This window comes from Artemia franciscana, chromosome 11 (genome assembly GCF_032884065.1).
Source record: "Artemia franciscana chromosome 11, ASM3288406v1, whole genome shotgun sequence".
Lineage (NCBI taxonomy): Eukaryota > Metazoa > Arthropoda > Branchiopoda > Anostraca > Artemiidae > Artemia > Artemia franciscana.
Window position 1 is genome coordinate 4,794,102 of NC_088873.1, and position 17,222 is coordinate 4,811,323.

At 34.7% G+C, this 17,222-nt stretch overlaps 1 protein-coding gene across 1 annotated transcript in view; it reads left to right on the forward strand.

Annotated features, from left to right (window-relative positions):
- Positions 1-537: 537 nt before the first annotated feature.
- Positions 538-17,222, forward strand: part of LOC136032710 (beta-1,3-glucan-binding protein-like) — a 39,469-nt gene continuing 22,784 nt past the window's right edge. The window contains 4 exon segments of the mRNA XM_065713017.1: positions 538-616; positions 7,159-7,251; positions 7,254-7,285; positions 9,709-9,863. Of these exon segments, the coding sequence (XP_065569089.1) occupies positions 553-616; positions 7,159-7,251; positions 7,254-7,285; positions 9,709-9,863 (344 nt within the window). The 5' untranslated portion in view covers positions 538-552.

Genomic DNA, 17,222 nt, shown 5'->3' on the forward strand with positions numbered 1-17,222 from the left:
ACATAAATAATTAAAACGAAATTTGCATATTAATTAATTGCAATTAATCGGAAGATCTTGAGAAAAAAGGAGCGAGGGAGGAGGCCTAGTTGCCCTCCAAGTTTTTAATTACTTAAAAAAAAGCAACTAGAACTTTTAATTTTTTACAAACGTTTTCATTGGTAAAAAATATACGCAGACCAACGATTCGTATACTTTCTGTTAGGAAAATTTTCTGCCTTAAATTTTATATTAATTCATCAATAAATTAATTCATTTATAACACAAAAGCCTCTATTTTGTATTGTGACACTTTTACGTATGGTATTAAGGTTTCTCAGTCCCAACTTCCCAATTCGTTTTCTTTAATTGTTTTTAAAATCCTTTTTTTTCAAATATGTTTGCCAACTACTCATTATCAAGTTAAAGAATAAACCATTGTATTAAATCAACAATGAACATTGACCTTAGAAGATTGTATATCTGCACCTTTGTTGATTCTTTTTTCATATATATGTATTTATACTACAATACTTTTGGCAATTCGCTTAGTTGCTCCATTAAGCCAAAAAGATGCAGGAACTACTTTTTGCCTTAGTGGTCAGTTTTTGGACTTGCTTTGTTTTGGCTTCTACAGGTATGGTTACGCTCTTTTTTTCTTCCTACGATAGTAGTTTCGTATTTAATTAGGAAATATGTCACTATTCAATAGTAGCGAGAATAATAGGGCGTGTTTCAGCAATCAATTATCGTTAGTTATAATTTAACATTATACCATCAGCTTGAAATGGCAGATAACACAAATTATTCCGTAAGTTGCTTTTATTCAGAGGTCGCACTCTAGTTCTGCCAAATTAAAGAGTCAGGTGTCTTCAGTGTATTGTTGTCTTTTAATTTTCCTCGTTTATTTGGAAACTGAAAGCTTGAGTGCCACTTTTGAGAGTCAAAAGTAATTAGAGGGCAACTGTCTTCCCCCGTGTCCTGCTTTACTTTCCCCCAAGAGATTTGATAGAAATTTCAATACAGCTGTTTTGTTTAAAATAGCTTGAAGGTAGAATAGAGGTACCACCGGGAATACTATGAAATTACCCAACCTCAACTATGCATTTATGAATCTTTCCCACTGCACCTGCCCGGAATGTCAAAATAGACGACTGTTCTGCACATGATTCGCTTTAGAGCTACATATATCTACTTGAAAATCTTCCTTGCACCGAAAAAAGATGAAGACTTTTCTGTTGGGAGGAAAATTTCTAGGGGAGGGAGGGGAGTTTTCCGGGAGAAATTTTACATTGGGGGTATTTGGCAGAACTCCTATAAGATCTTTTTTTATTTGTCCTACTTTCTCTTTGCCAACTCAATTGTTGTATGTAAAATATTTAGAATAAGTGTATGTATTTCTCTGTTTATAAAATTTGTTTATAAAATATTGAATTTAGTAGCTGATCTGATCTTGAATCCTTGTTTAAATCAGTGGTGTCTAACAGTAGGACAGTTTATTCTCTTGGCATTGATTTGAAAAGCCAGTTTGCATGTGATACTGTTTGTTTGTTTTATAAGCCCCCTCCTTTTCCAACACATCTGTTCTGTGATTTGCTTGATCAGCTTTCTGGTGTGGGGACTTTCTTTAAAAAAACGGATTTGTATTTTGGGAGACTTTAATTGTAATATGTTAAATGTTGGATCAAGTGAAGAACATGACCATCTTTTTGATGTACTTTCTTCTTCTGGGCTGCTTACTCCAATTTTTTCCTTCTCGTGTTGACCCTACAAGAAATTATGCCACTCTAATAGATAATATTTTCAGTTTTTATTCTCCTAATTTGAAGTTCTCTTCTGGTCTTGTTTTCACTGATCTTTCTGATCACTTACCTATTTATCTATCTCTATTTCTGCCTAAAACAGAGATGATTGTGGATGAGAAAGGCGAGTCTTCTTTTAGAAGTTTTACAGATAAAGAAATTTCTAACTTAACACACAGTCTTCAGAGTAATGATTGGTCTAGTGTCCTTAAAACTAATGATGTTGAGTGTGCAACTAGATTATTTTTGTGTCGTATGGAAACTTTTTTGAATTAGCATTTTCCTCTCAGAAAGAGACCAAGGAATTCTGCATCCAAATGCCCATAGATGTCTAGAGGTCTGGTCAATGCAGCATAAATGAAGGTGTCTTTGTTCATGGCTGCATGTAAAAGTAATACACAGGATGATCTTTCTAAGTATAAACATACAAAAATTTGCTCACTTCTTCAGTTCGTGCAGCAAAAAAGCTGTATTTTTCGCATCGAATTAATGAGTGTAAGGGGACTTTGTGCAAGGTTTGGACTGTTAATGAAGTAGTAGTAACTGTAGTTCCCGCAAAAAAATTCAAACAGTCTTCCCCACGTCTTTATGAGAAAGCCGATGGATCTATTGGGGACAAAAAATCCTTCGCAAGTGCCTTTAATTTGTATTTCGTCACACTACCTTCAGTTCTCATTCCATCCCAGAGTAGGGTAAGTTGTTTTCCCTTGGCAGAAAAGTCTTTTTTCCTTTCCCCATGCAGTGCTACTGAGATTTCTAGTATTATTTCTCAACTTCCAAGAAGTTGTTCAGTTGATAGTTTTGGTTTGAGTAATAATGTCCTTAAAAAAATTAGTCAGTTTGTTTCTAACCCCATCTCACACATAACTAACTTCTCTCTTTCTTCTGGTGTTTTCCTTCATTTATTTAAAGTGCTACTGTTGCGTAAAAAAGGTGATTCATCTCATCTCTAATGTCAGACTACAGATCTATTTCTCTTCTTCCTGTCATCTCTAAGGTTGTTGATAAAGTAGTGTATCGTAGACTCTCTTCATTTGTATTTAGTACTAATACGACTGCTAGAAATTCTCTCGTAACTAACCATCAGTATGGTTTTCGTCCCTTTTTCTCTTCCTTGTATGCACTTTCAGATGCAACAGAGTTTGTGCATGTTAATCTGAACAAGGGCTTGCGTGTTTTGGGTCTGTTTCTTGACTTTTCAAAAGCCTTTGATCTGGTTGGCCACTCTGTTCTTTTGTCTAAACTGTCTTCATTTGGAGTGCATGGAGTCCCACTAGAATCTATAAGGTCTTATCTGTCAGGGAGACCTCACTATGTTTCGGTAAATGGTACTTCTTCTTCTATTTTGCCTATATTGAAAGGTGTCCCACAGGACTCTGTGCTTGTGGTACACCTTTGTTTCTAATTTACATTAATGATCTTGTTGATGGTCTTCATCCCCATGTTCACCCTGTTCTTTTTGCTGATGACAGTAACTTTTTCAATGCTGCAATCGACCTGCCATCTACCACTTCTATAGCTCAAGGTCTTCTTGATAAAGTAAAGGATTGGTGTGGGTCAAATGGTATGGCTCTTAACAGCCAAAAGAGTGCCATTGTCATTTTCAGGATATGAAAGACGTACAGGAGCAAATCATCTTGACTTACGGGAACGATATTATACCACAAGCTACTATGGTGAAACTTCTTGGCGTGTATCTTGACTGTTTTCTCTCTTTTAAACTGCATATGACTCACACACGTTCCCCAATCCTCTGCCAGTCTTCAATGTTGCACCGGGTTAACTCATTTCTTCCTCTTGATGTTATGGTTTCTCTTTATTATGCTTTTATTTATCCTTACCTTTCTTATTACTACTCTGTTTGGGGTAATACTAATAAATCTCTTCTCTTTTCACTTCAAAGAGCCCAGAATAGGGCAGTGAAAGCTACTTTTCTTCTTCCTCGGCTTTACTCTTCCTCTGATCTTTATAATGATACTGCAATAGCTCCACTGGATCGTATTGTAGGTAAAAGTAATCTTTATTTAGCGCATTCTGCTTTTCTAGGTACTCTTCCACCGCCCCTACAGAAATTTTTTTCACGGACAGGCTCAGGTAGGTGTTCTTCTTTTTTACGTAGTTCTTCTCTACGATTTATCTTACCAAAACGATCATCTACAGCAGCCCAGAGGTATCCTGTATATCAGACAATTCTATTATGGCACTCTATCCCTCAGGATGTCCCTCTATTTCTTTCCGCAAAGGCTTTATTTCGTCGGATCTTTCCTGTTTAGTAATTTCTATCTCTCTCTCTTTTGTTTTTATTTTCCTATTTTCTCTTTTCCTATTGTTTCTCCTTCTTGGAATTCTTTCCTAACTGATATATCTCTCTTTTATTCTTTTTAAAATTGTTTTCAGGAATCTTCTTAACTTTTAAAGTCCTTGTTTATTTGTTTTTTTTTCCTGATGTTCTAACGTCAACTTTGTCTTTCGTGTTTCTCTACTTTCTTGGTTTCTACTTATTTCTATTATTATAATTACAACAATTTTTTTTTCACTGTTTGCTAATGTTTATTCTTCCTCATCTTTATTTCATATGTATTGTTTGATTTAGGGTATTATTTATGGTTCTTTTAGTGCTCTAGTACTGTGTTGTATGGCCCATAACAAGCAAAGCTTCTTGGGCTGAATAACTTTTTTACGTTTGTAATAGTGTTTTATATCAGAAATTAAATTAAAAAACAAGTATTTTTTACTGAAAGTAAGGAACAGCATTAAAACTCAAAAGGAACAGAAATTATTCCGAAAAACAAACCATGCACTGATAAAGGCAGCAATGTAGGGGCGCCAATTCGTAAAATATATTTAGATTGTCAATTCACGGAAATTAGGTGGGGAGTAAGAATTTTCTTCGATTGTGTTGCTTTTTCCGTTTTTTTTTTTTTTTTAATAAAAATACTTAACAAGGTAGCTTTCTAAACCTTAAGGTGTAAAAAATATGTGGAGGCAGGGATTAAAGAAAAGATACAAAAGGTATTTTTCAAAATATGGGGGAGAAATCACCTCCTCTCCTGGCAGACTTAAATCCACCGTATACAACAGGCATAAGAAAATTGCAATTTTCACTTTACTTAATTTGCACTTTGCGGAAAAAAATGACCGTGAATTGTCAGTTTAATAAACATACACTGATTTTTATTCCTTAAAGTTGTGATAATTTTTTACTTATGAAATTAAAAAAAAAAGTGAAAACACTTAATACGTATTTGGTTTTCAGTAAAGTGCAAATTATGTTCTTGTCTTGGGAAAACCTATGGGTTGTCAGCCCTACTCATGCAAATTGTTGCTTGTTTTGAGTTTGACTTATTTATTTTTTTAATTTCTGTCCTTTTCGGGTTTCATTTATTTATTGATGGTGATTTGCAGTTGTTTTACGTTTAGAAGAGCATTTGACGTTATTCCTGCTCATTTTTGTCTTAATGGAACTATTTACTTTTCTTTGGAAAACTTGTTTTGTGGAAAAAGTTTTTTAAACTAATATTGTAAACAAGAAGACTATAAGGCAATATTTGTAACACAAAATAGCACAAAAGAACACAAAATAACACAAAATAGCACAAAAACACAAAATAACACAAAATAGCACTCTTCTTTTTTTCTAATTCAACTTAGTATTTAGGAAATACCCGCTCCCCTGGGGTCCCACTGATGCGATTTTGCGCAAAAACGGCCGTTTTTGCGCAAACCGTCAAATTTCCTTTGTATTTTGCTGCAAGCCTCTGCCACAACGATTTCCGCGTCATACGTTCATACGTATGAATGTATATACGTTTGTCATACGTTTATGAGCGTCATACGTGTCTGCTTCTGCGTCATAAGTTTCTGCGTCTGGTTCAACGGCTGCGTTGAAATATTTCTATTGAGCCGTTGAAAATTGCATCCGTTATTTTGAATCGAAAGCTTTGTAGGGCCATAAATTGCAAGTAACCCCTTGTTCCCATTGCTGCGATTTCGGGCAAAATCCTGTGACATGCGACAAATGACACAAATCATGCGACAAACGACACAAAACCATCCGTTTTGCTGCAATGTCAGATGCGTTGAGTATTTTCAACTCATACGACAAATTGCATGCGTTGCTCTGATTAAAAAAAAAAAAATCATAACCAAGGTCATGGAGCTGATTGAAAAGCTAATTAATTTCTGTAGAACCATTCCCTCAGGTGCTTCTAGAGTTTGTCGCAGCGACGCAAAAGTCTGCGCTTCTTTGTGAACCTCCATCCGATTCTGTCGTAGTTCTGTTCCGCCAAAGAAAAACGTGTCGGGATCTACGCAGCGGTGGGAACCAGGAGTAACTGAAAAACTTAACATGTCTATCAAAGTGTTCAATTAATAATTGACAAACAACATGAGGGTCCTGTCCTTTTAATAAAAAATTTTAATAGACAAGTCCTGGTGGGAATTTCCAAGGAAATGAGCCAAAGAGATAAGATTACAGGGCTTGAAGTAGTTGGTAAGGTTTTAAAATAAAAACATTGCAGTTTTAAAAAAGTCAGAGGATGCGTTGACAACATTTCGCGCTAAGGTTGACTGAATAAAATAGGATCACTTTAGTCCCAAGTTCTCTAAATTACGAAAAGGCATTTGGCTCATTAGATAGAAAAGCTATTGTGAAGGTCCTATCACATTGTGGTATACCATGAAAGCGCAATAAAGTAATTGGTACCGTGAACAAACGGGGAAAAGCAAGGACTGAGTGGAACCAGGAGTTAAGCAGGACTGTGTTCTCTTGTATTTGTGTATGCCTGTATTTTAGAAGATTTATCCGGAGAGACACAGCAATTGGGGAACAAGACATTAGAAAGGAAAGTAAAACTTCTAGAATTCAGATTTCACAAATGATTTGTGTTTAAAGTTGTCGACGAAATAAAATTGTTGGTGACATTGGAATAACCATGTTAGCGAATAAGTTAATTTGGGAGATCCTTATGAGTCATTGGTACGAGAGCAGGCTTAAAGTTGGATGCCTAAAACTGTAAAATAAAGAACAGCCAAGGTGAATGACGTTCTTTCACAGCTAAAAATAGTTTGAAAACTGTAATTCAAGTCTTTAGAACTAAAATTAGGATAGTTGAAGTCACGGTAACGATACTTTTTAATTTATATTCCCTGAGAATGTTGATGTTTGTTTATATTTTTGACGGGATTTATGTTGATTTTGAATTTTTCACGTAAACTCAGTTTTCAGCACTTTGGACTAATCAGAAGGCTTAGCCGAATAAATCGTAGCCGAATAATGGTGATAAATTTTTATTTTATATCGTGGATAAAGCCTAATTTTCATCTAAGAAAAATTTAATGCTTTTAAAATTAAATCTTAAATTTTAAACATTTTCAGAACCAGAATTGTCAGTCACAACAGTCAATGGTCGGACAGCAAGGGCTGGAGAACTGATTTTTGAGGACAATTTTGACATTTTGATTTCCGCAAGTGGCAGCATGAATTGACATTAAATGGAGGAGGTGTAAGCTAATAAATTTTTTATTTCTATTAATAGCTTTGTATATAAATACATATATAGTTTCTTATGGGCATTTGGGGTGTATAGGCTATCCATAGATGTTTCATGAGAATTTAAGCAACTGGTCCCTTTCCCCTTTAAGCAATTATTATGAAAATGTCAGATACGTCCTTTTGTCAAAATTATATATACATTTTTTTTTTACAGAGACAGCTGGGAACTTGCCAATGAAATAGTCACAAACAAAAGTGAAAATTAAATTCAAAGTTTTTCATTAATTTTCCAAATTTTTGAATTTACTGACTAACCTATTCCTACGTACAATGATAATAAGGTGTATAGAGAATGTTCTTGTTCATACCAAAATAAGAAATATCATATTTAGAGCACAATCCTTATATCAGGCACATCAGTGGCTACTTTTCTTCGTATGGGGAGAAGAAGATCACATTAGAAGACAAAGAAAGTGTATTTAAAGTGGAGGGGATAGTGTGGGAAATCTTAAAGGAGTTAAGATTAAGGGGAGTGGGTTTGGAGGTCCCATTTATCCTGCAGATGTTTCTCGTAAAAAGTACGTTTACTTTAAACACTAGACAAAAACAAAAACGATTTCTACCCCAATTTCGTCTGTCTGATTGTTAACGCCATTTTTTTTTGTAATATCCCTACGGGTAATTGCAAAACCAATGGATGCTAATCCAGTCCTGTAGATGATATGAAAAATTTACCAAATACATAATTTTTGATGTTAGAATGACTACAAGGGTCATTCGTAAAAAGGGGAGGGAATTGGTTATTGGAGTTCCCAAGAAATCATGTTATTTTATCTCCCCTCCCATTTCCAATATTAAGAAAAATAATTCTTGACGCATGTCTTTTTGTAATTGACGAATTTTGTCCCTCCTCTTTTCTGTAGTGTTTGGCTATTCAAAATTGTAACGCATTTCCTTGATTTTTAGTTAAACATACTAGCTTTTGATACTGACCCTCCTGAATTGATGTGTGAAGCCTAGGAAACTGTTAGTTATCTCCTTTTTAATGTTCTCTATTCCTGAAAGTATTATGCACAGGTAATTTTCCTTGAAAACTACTGACTTAATTTTCAAAACCTATCTTATAGATCATAAGAACTCTAGTGAAGGATAATCTGATTCCGACAATGGGTTTCAATTTCTTCCCTGGATAGGCACGTACATAGGTAGTTAATACCATTAGAGGGGGAATACATATATGGAAAATGCAAGAAATTACGGGAAAATAATTATATCTTCAAGGCATCAGGGAATGGTACCTGAAGACTAACCTCCCCCTCTATTCCATACATGCTTGTGCTACATCATACATCAGACGTAGTTGGAACATGCTATTTACCGAATCCTTTGGTATGTAATTTATTAAGTCATTTGACTACAAGTCGTTGTGTGTGGCGCACATAACGATGTTTTTTTTATAGGAGAGGTGGAGAATTCTAAAATTATCGGCAGTTCTAGGAAAAGTAAAAAAATGGCTATTATTTGGCTAGGTAGAAGAATAACATACCACTTGATGTGTCTTTTTATACTCTTTCTCTATGGCCTATTCCGATTGATTCCTACGTGAGTTTGATGTTGTGCCCTGAAAAAAATCGTTAAAGTTATACCTTGTTCCTTACTAGAAAACAGTTACCAGAAATTTTGACAACTACCTTAAAATAATGGCTAATACTTAATACAATATATCATTATATTTTATACAATATATATTGCATTAATGGTATATTATATAATTAATGCAATACATTTCTTGGGACCAGCTAGGATTGCGACCACAAGGATATTTGCATGTTTAAGGGCACAGAAACATTTCATGTTTGCTAGATTCATTTTTATTCTTATCAGGGCAGCAAAAAAGTAAGTAAGTAAGACGGCACTAGACCCTTAAGGTCCAAACCGGTGGTGATGATCTCCGTTTCATGGCCCTTCAGCCAGGAAAAGTTCAGTACAAAAAGAATATGCATATTCATAAACTCTAAAATACACACAAGATTCGATTAATAATATTGAAAATCTAATTAATTGGGAATATTTTTTAGATTATAGAAATTGGGAGAGGGGGGGTGTCCAAGAGCCCCTTACTGTTTGCATTTAACTGAATAAGTTTTTTTAGATTTTAAAAAATTGGAAATTAAAAATATCAATAATTTTAAGATCTCAAAATGGAAGGGGGGGGGGGGGGTCGAGATATCGTAAGTTTCAGGCAAAAAAAATCCTTCCCAAAGCTTACGTGTCTAAATGAATGATCAGACTTTTTAAGATTGGTAAACGTCGAGGGATGATGAGACATAATATTATAGGTTTTAAAAATACGGAAATACTAGGGGGGGGGGGAGGTACCAACCCTCACTTACCACGGGTACCTGCCTAAACAAATTATTTTTAATTTCTTAGAATTGGGAGTTTCAAGGTTATTTGAACAACAGGAGCAACAGCTACACCAGAGATGGAATTTTGTACATAAAACCAACGTATACGGAAGAGCTGCTAGGCCCCGGATCTTTGCAAAATGTTCGTTGGGATCTTCACGGATCAACACCAGCAGATAGGTATGCTTTAATATATAGTTCTTAAAGTGCAAATTCGAAGCCTCTGAGGTGTTTGAAACCCTAACACTCGTTTTAAGTTTTAATGTTGCTCCTTACTTTCACTTAAAAAAACTTGTTTTTTTAAAATTAATTTCTGAACGTTTTTGAATCAATGCATGTTTTGATTTTGGCTCTCCGCAGATGAATAATTAAAACGAAATTTGCATATTTTTTTTTTGGCTAAATGGCTTTCTCATAGTTTTGATCGAGTGATTTTGAGAAATAAAGGAGCGGGGGAGGAGGCCTAGTTGCCATCCGATTTTTTGGTTACTTAAAAAGGCAACTAGAACTTTCAATTTTTTACGAATGTTTTAATTAGTAAAAGATATACGTAACTTACAAATTAGCTTACGTAACGAGCTTCTGTATTCTCATGTTTTTATTACGTATATGAGGGGGTTCACCCCCTCGTCAGTACATCACTCTTTACACTAAAGCTTAAATTTTGTCCCAATTTCTTAAGAATAACCCCTGAATCACAAAAGCCGTAGAATAAATAGTTGAAATTACTAAAAATACTTTAACGTATAGAGCGGGGTATTAGGAGGAGGTGAGCCCATCATATGCGTAATAATTTCTTTTCGTTTTAAATTTTAATACTTTTCCTTATTTTCAGTTGAAAAAACTTTATCATATTTATTTTTTCATTGTTTTTTTTTTTTAAATAATGATAGAAAATCCTGCGCTCCCTTCATGAAAATTTTTCTTCTCCCATGACAAGTTCCTCCAAGGAAAATTCCCCCAACATATCCCCGTCTTTTCAACCTCCCCCAACCTGAAAATCCCCCTGAAAACCTCTGTACACTTCCAAATAACCATTACTATATGTAAGCACTGGTCAAAGTTTGTAACTTGTAGCCCCTCCCAAGGGGACTGTGGGGGAGTAAGTCGTCCCCAAAGACATAGTTATAAGGTTTTTCGACTACGCTGAATAAAATAGCCATCTCAGAATTTTGATCCGGTGAATTTGGGAAAATAATTAGCGTGGGAGGGGGCATAGATAATGCCCCCAATTTTTTGGTCACTTAAAAAGGGCACTAGAACGTTTCATTTCCGTTATAATGAGCCCTCTCGCAAGATTATAGGACCACTGGGTTGATAGGATCACCCCTGGGGAAAAAAACAAACAAACAAATAAACACGCATCCGTGATCTGCCTTCTGGCAAAAAATACAAAATTCCACATTTTTTCAGATAGGAGCTTGAAACTTCTACAATAGGGTTCTCTGATACGCTGAATCTGATGGTGTGATTTTCTTTAAGATTCCATGACTTTTAGGGGCTGTTTCACCCTATTTTCTAAAATAAGGCAAATTTTCTCAGGCTCGTAACTTTTGATGAAACTTGACACTAAACTTGATGATACTTATATTTTAAAATCAGCATTAAAATGCGATTCTTTTGATGTAGCTATTGGTCGCTCCTTACAATAGTTCGTTACCACGAACTGTTTGATTGTCAGCAGCAGCTCAGAGGTGTCCTTTTGATGTCCCTATAGTTATGTGGTAAAATATTCTCTCTGCAGAGGCAGTTTCTCGGTAGGTTGTTAAAGTCTCGTAATTTGTCCCCCTCGTTTTTTCTTCTTTTTTTGAATTATATCCTAATTTTTATGTATCTATTCTATTTTTTAAAGCCATTTTCTGAAACCTTCCTATCTGTTGGGCCAAATAACTGTTTTTAAGTTTAAAATTGTTTTTATTTAGTATTATTAAATGATTAATCAATCAAATTGCTAATCCAAAAGTTCGACAGCTATGCCATTTAAAATTAAAAAATTTCAAAAATTATGAATTAAACTATTGTTTTAGCATATCTATCAACTAATTCCTACTTAAATTTGAAATAGAAATTGGGTTATTTTATTGATGTTTTTTTTAAAGGAGAAAAGTATTCCAAGAAATTTGTTTGCACGAGTCTCAGTTTTTTTATTGAAGTTGATCGTGTTCTCGAAGTAGAATTTTAAAAAAGAAATTATTTCAAATTTTTGATAAGTTAACTTATTTTTTTTCCATTCGTATTGCATTTTCTCAAAATACCGATAATGGGAATTTTTAGTACAGGCTAATAACCTAACCTGTAAATATTCTATTCCACAATTTGACAGTATTGCCACGTAACAAAATTGGACCAATAAATGAATTGAATGGAGACAATTGGAACACCACGTATCTGTATTTTCTGGTGTGTATATCTTAAATATATTCTTCACTTTGAGATTCATGATTATTTTGGCCAAAACAATTACTGCGATGGCCCCACAAACCCAGCCTTATAATAGTTTCTGCAGGCCGCCGGGTTTCGCTTCTACCCCGATGAAGAAAAGCAATTCATATAATTAAACATTCGAGCAGTTTCTGCTTCAGATCAGAATTTCTCCAGCCGATAAATATTGCTTAAAATAGATAAAATCTCTCCATTTATGGATTCGTGAAAATGTACTGTCACTACTCTTTTCTTTTTGCAGACGTATGCAAAGGACACATATATAAAATATGATACCTACCTTTTTTAAATAGATAAATTTTATAAGAAGAACTCAAAGAAGTTTGCTACCAACCATACATACCAGTCGAATTTCGGATGAAAATATCACTTGTTCGTTTTCACTCACGAAATTTTCCGTCCGTAGTTAGGACTTTTAGAAGCTGTGCTTTCATGAGAAACTTTGTTGTTTCGTGAAATTTTCTGCCCCCTTTTAAGGATTTGAAAAAAATGCAGACACTTGATCTTAACTGTACATATGTGATATGTTGCTTTCACCTTGGTATTGTTTGATGATTTCTGAAAGTCTGGAATCTGTCTCTTTTTAAAATTAAAGGAAATTTGTGGTTTCCAGATTCAAATTTCATTTAGTCTGCTTTTTAAATTTTATTGTCAAAGTTTTTTTTAAGTTTTTTTGTCAAAGCAGTCGAATAGTGCTTTCGATCAATTGATTGTTCGAATATTTTCGATTATTATGAAGCATTAACTTCATAGAGTCCTTTGAGTATTCCTTAAGAAAGGAGATTAACATTGAAATAACCAAAGCTTTCATTGAAAGCCAAGCTCCATACACAAGAAAGACCCTATTTTTTACTGAATGAACAGTGCGTACTAAATCACAACCAACAAAAAGTTTTCTAGTTGAATCGTCTCCACTTTCTTGTTAATGGACTTTGTTAATTTTTTCTCTAAACTGTCCAAATATTGTTTTTGATTTTTTTTAATGCCAAATTACTTGACCGAAAAAACAGTCTCGACTATTTGATATAATCTATCGAAACATTTTCAGGACCATTTTTCAAGGTATTTATAAGATAATCGTTTAAAAATGAATTATATTACAAGTATTTTTTTTTGTACTCAAAATCTTGAATTACTGACCTCCCAACGATTCGTATCATTATATATTAAATATTGAGATTAATCTTATTAGTTCTTTCCAAGGACTGTTCAAGACATATAGTTTTTAATAAAACTCAAATGACGCATTAGGCTTTAGACTTTTACAGTTAGGGGGTTATGGCAGTAGCCAAACTTTGCTTGTATTGATTCTTGTTCGTTTTAAGTTTGATTTGAACATTCTCTTTTAGTTTTACCCATTTTAAGATTTATTTATTCATTTGTATTAGTATTAGGTGTGTGTATGTTGGTTATGTTTGTTCATTTAACTTTTGTTTGTTTTGGATATCATTTATTCTTTGACAGTAATTTCTAGTAATTGTCAGTCTGAATAATTATAGATATTTACTTCTCCTGGTCTAAAGTCTAATATGGCTTTCTACTTTTCTTAGAAAAACTACTTTCTCGGAAAGTTTTTCTAATTAATTAAGGAAACAGGATGGTTGCCACGGCTTAATATTGTAAAAACACCTTTGTATTATAGCATTGCTCAGATCAAAATCGCTCTATGATTTTCAGTTTTTATCTTTTAATCTTTATTTATTTGCGTTTTTCATCGTTTATTTGCTTTCTGAAAAAAGATTATTCAGGGTCCAGTTAATTTGGATTTTGATATCGTAATGCAAATAAACTAATGTATTTTTCCTACATCTAAATATTTGTTATTGATACATATTAACAGATGTTATAGCCTGATAAATTTTAAATCAATTCACGACTTGTATGAAATACTTGAGATGAAATCTGAAAATCTGAATAATTTGAGTTTTCGTAAATCCGTTTACATCTTGGAATTTAAAGACTGTGGAAGATATAAGAAAATGATTGTATATTTTGAAAAATTTCAAGAAGTTGGATTTATAGGCACAGATTTTATACGGGGAGGGGAACCTTTATTTTTTGCTTGCAATAAGTCTGGATTTCAATTTGTAATGTAAATCAAATAATTAAATTTTGCTTTTTATTCAGACATAAAATTAAATCCGTGAGTAACTTCAGTCTAACTTTTAAAACAAACCCTGAAATCCCTCTTAAAATCTTCTAGAGATTTTGAATAACTTGCGTTTTTCCAAGATTTTTTTTTTTTAAATCAATAAAATACAGTTGCTGAGTAATTCACATTTATGAGGGAAAATGTTTGAAATTCATTTTAGGTATTAAGTGTTTAAATTTAATGTTTCTCTTAATTAGTGATGGCCACTTCCCCTCAGTTCTCTTTTTTGAATGTTACATCATTATAGTATACATCATTATTCCTAATTGGTTAAGACATCTTAATTAGTATAAGTTTTTATCATTTGTTGAAAGCATCTTATTCTAATTTTATTTATATAAAATTCCAGTTAAAAATTAGATGTAGAATTAACTATCAGTTGACAGTGTGTGTGATAGCCTTTTCTGTGGAGACTGAAAGATTGTTATTGAAAAAATGTAGAATTACATAATAATAAAGACCAGTAACTTTGATCTGTGGGAGAATTGTTCATCTACAGTTAGAACTGAATAACTAGAAATCAATACAAACAAGAGGTAAGAGCTCATATGGCACTTGTGACGAGGCCGAAAGAGCCAAGAGCCAAGAACTCATATGGTAAGAGCTCTAGCAAAATTCTAAGAATCAATAGATTGATCTTAAAGGAAAATCAGAGTCTTAATGCCAGTCGGGATTTAAAATAAGAGCTCTGAGTCACGAGGTCCTTCTAAATATCAAAATTCATTAAGATCCGATCACTCCTTCGTAAGTTATAAATAACTCATTTTTCTAACTTTTCCTGTCCCTTCAGCCCCCAGTTGGTCTAATCGGGGAAAACGACTTTATCAAGTCAATCTGTGAAGCTCTCTGATACGCCTACCAATTTTCATCGTCCTAGCACGTCCAGAAGCACCAAACTCGCCAAAGCACTGAACCCCACCCTCTAACTCCCCCAAAGAGAGCGGATCCAGTACGGTTATGTCAATCACGTATCTACAACATTTGCTTATTCTACCCACCAAGTTTCATTCCGATTTCTCCACTCTAAGCGTTTTTCAAGATTTCCGATTTCCCCCTCCAACTCCTCCCATTATCAACAGATGTGGTCGGGATTTAAAATAAGAGTTCTGAGACATGAGCCATATTAGACATATCAAAATTCTGAGACATATCAAAATTCATTAAGATCCGGTCACCCGTTCTTAAGTTAAGTAAGAAATACCTCAATTTTTCTAATTTTCCAAATCAACACTCCCCAGCTCCTCCAGAGAGAACAGATCCATTCCAATTATGTCCATCACATATCTATAACTCGTGCTTATTCTTCTCATCAAGTTTCATCCCGATCTCTCCATTCTAAGAGTTTTCCAAGATTTCTATTTCACCCCTCAAAACCCCTATGTCCCCGGATCCGAATCGAATTGAAAACGGAGCATCTGAGACATAAGATCCTTCTATATATTAAGTTTCATTAAGATCTGATCACCCGTTAATAAGATAAAGATACCTCAATTTTCATATTTTCCAAGAATTCCGGTTTCCCCCTCCAACTCTCCCCGATGTCATTGGATCTGGTCAGGATTCAAAATGAGAGCTCTAAAGCACAAGATCCTTCTAAATATCAAACTTCATTAAATTCTGATCACCCGTTCGTAAGTTACAAATACATAATTTGTTCTAATTTTTCCGAATCCCCCCCCCCTTTCCCCCAACTCCACCAAAGAGAGCAGATCCGTTCCGGTTATGTGAGTCACGTACCTTAGACATATTTTTATTCTTCCCACCAAGTTTCATCCTAATCTTTCCACTTTATGTGTTTTTCGAGATTTCCAGTATCCCCCCCCCCCCAATGACGCTGGATCCGGTCGGGATTTAAAATAAGAGATCTGAGTTACGAGGTCCTTCTAAATATGGAATTTCATTAAGATCCGATCACTCCTTCGTGAGTTGAAAATACCTAATTTTTTCTAATTTTTCAGAATTAACCCTCCCCCCAACTCCCCCAAATAGAGTGGATCCGTTCCGGTTATATCAATCACGCATCTAGGACTTCTGCTTATTTTTCCCACCAAGTTTCATCCCGATGCCTCCACTCTAAGCGTTTTCCAAGATTTTAGGTCCCCCAACGTCACCGGATCCGGAGCGGATTGGCCCGGTTATGTCAGTCACGTATCTTGGACTTCTTTTTGTTCTTCCCACCAAGTTTCATCCTGATCTCTCCGCTTTAAGTGATTTCAAAATTTCCGGTCCCCCCAACTCCCTTCCCAATGACGCTGGATCCGGTCGGGATTTAAAATAAGAGATCTGAGTTTCGAGCTCCTACTAAGTATGAAATTTCATTGAGATCCTATCACTTCTTCGTAAGTTAAAAATACCTAATAATCCTTAAAAATACCTAAAATACCACCAAGTTTCATCCCGATCTATCCACTCTAAGCGTTTGTCAAGATTTTAGGTCCCCCCAACTCTTCCCAATATCACCAGATCCGGTCAGGATGGAAATAAGAGCTCTGAGACGCAATATCCTTCTAAATATCAAATTTCATTAGGATCCGATCACATGTTCGTAAGTTAAAAATACCTCATTTTTTCTAGTTTATCCGATTTAACTGCCCCCCACTCCCCGCCACTCAAATGCTTGAATCGGGGAAACGGCAATTTCTAATCTAGTCTGGTTCCTGATACGCCTGCCAAGTTTCATCGTCCTAGCTTACCTGGAAGTGCCTAAACTAGCAAAACTGGGACCGACAGACCGACAGAATTTGCGATCGCTATGTGTCACTTGATAGATACCAAGTGCCATGAAAATCGTGTGTGTAGAAGCACTTGTATTTACTGTAGGCGGCTCAAGTACTTACTCGGGGAAGGAGAGTAGGCTTCAAATGTTTTTTCAAGGGAGGGGAGGGGTCAATTTGTTTTTTTTATTTTTTCACGAAAACAAAAACAAATCTCAAAATCTATGGGGG